This window comes from Mandrillus leucophaeus, unplaced genomic scaffold (genome assembly GCF_000951045.1).
Source record: "Mandrillus leucophaeus isolate KB7577 unplaced genomic scaffold, Mleu.le_1.0 Scaffold219, whole genome shotgun sequence".
Lineage (NCBI taxonomy): Eukaryota > Metazoa > Chordata > Mammalia > Primates > Cercopithecidae > Mandrillus > Mandrillus leucophaeus.
In genome coordinates this window covers 520,848-522,556 of record NW_012102243.1, presented here as the reverse complement: position 1 = coordinate 522,556, position 1,709 = coordinate 520,848, and the positions used below count along the sequence as shown (strand labels likewise).

At 57.4% G+C, this 1,709-nt stretch overlaps 1 protein-coding gene across 1 annotated transcript in view; it reads right to left on the bottom strand.

The window, feature by feature from the left end:
• CFAP46 (cilia and flagella associated protein 46) overlaps nt 1-1,709 on the bottom strand; it is a 157,857-nt gene that overhangs the window by 154,135 nt on the left and 2,013 nt on the right. The window contains 3 exon segments of the mRNA XM_011980848.1: nt 357-421; nt 940-1,071; nt 1,329-1,493. Coding sequence (XP_011836238.1) covers nt 357-421; nt 940-1,071; nt 1,329-1,493 — 362 coding nt within the window.

Here is a 1,709-nt window from a genome sequence, read left to right as displayed (position 1 = left end):
TGATCTGGGCTCACTGCAACCTCCGCCTCCCGAGTTCAAGTGATTCTCCTGCCTCAGCCTCCCCAGTAGCTGGGATTACAGGCTTGTGCCACCACGCCCGGCAGAAAACAGCCTCTTCACAGCCACCTAAAATCACAAAAACCGCCGAGTGCTGAAGAGGCTGTGACTCGGAATTCTGCATGAATGTGGCCTAGTCCACACGCTAACGAGATGAGGCAGTGATCACACGTGCGTGAAAATCACAAACCACAAACGAGGGGAAAACCCACAGTTCAAATAAATACACCCACTGGTAAGTTTTGGCTCTGAAGTCTTTCACCCGGTCAATGAGAAAAGACCACTTCAATTTCGCCTACCTCGGTTCTCCTTTGGCAAAGTTTATGGCCTTCATGTACTGAGTCACGCAATTTTCAAATTCCTCCTAAGGCAACATAAAGAAGCACAATTAGACTGAAACACTGAACCCTGCTCATTGCCCTGTCTGCAGATGCCACGGCTTCTTCATGGTTGGCCTGGTACCCCCTGTGTATCCACAGGTGACGGTGTGGCAGACAGCCTGAGTGTCGTGGCGATGTCGTGGACCTGCACCCGGGTTCCCGTCCCACAGACACAGCGAGGCATCAGAAACCGCAGTTGCCTATGCTCCAGCACACCCACCCCACCCCAGCTCCCCTCTGCCCACTCGGGGCAGCTGCAGGTGCAGATGCCACAGAGACCACGCTGCGACGAGGCAAAGGTCCAGGGGTCCTGTATGTCACATACCACTACTTGAGCAAAAAGCATGAACGGGAAATGGTGCAAGTTTCGTGTCACTCTGGAAATTAATTCCTTCACTCTACTACCCTAAGAACGATTTAAAGCCTGGTCTAGGCTGGCACTGTTCTGGAGGTGGGGTGAAAATTGAACTGTTGGGGAGAAGGGGCACAGGACACCTCTCACCAGGTTTTCTGCCGACTTTGGGGCACACATCTGGGCCCTGCACAGGTGCGCTCGGCCCAGAAACTGGGTGATGGGCGCCTTCACCTTGAAGTACATTTGGATGCAGTCCTCGCTCACCTCTGGCTGCCCCATCTGCAAGAGAACACCACCATGAAAGACCACAGACCTGGAGGCGGTGGCCTCCCTGCCCAGAAACACATGGGGCCGCTTTCAGAACAGGCCCCAAGCACCGGTGCAGCCTGTTTGCAGCCCCCACCCTCCATCCTGGCCCCTTGACTGCCCGGCCAGGAGCTGCCTCTCCCCAGCCCCACTCTGCATCCACTAGACGCCCAGAGGCCCCCCTCTCCCTGTCAAAGCTGCCCTGACCGAGGATCCCGGGAACTAGTTACCTTGAGGGCCTGCTCTGCACACAGAACAAACAGGTCTGGGCTGAAGCTCTCTGAGGGGTCAAACTCCGATTTCCCTAGGTTGGCCGATTTGATCAACTCGTAGGCCTTCTTCAAGGACGCAGCATCTGTCCCAAACAGGCGGTTGAGGAAGGTTTGGTCACTGGGCTGGGAGAAGTGAGCCGGAGAACACCATCCCGAAGGCCCCAGGCAGCCTCAGGCCCCGGCCACAGCAGCAGTCGCCGCCTGGCAGCAGCGGTGTGGGCACCTTCCTGTATGTTTGCCCTGGTCAGACAATCGGGAGGTGGGAGGCTCCGGCTGTGGCCCTCGAGGGGTCACCCATCTGGCGGGCTGGGATGAGAGGGTCCGCGGCCTCCCCGGGGC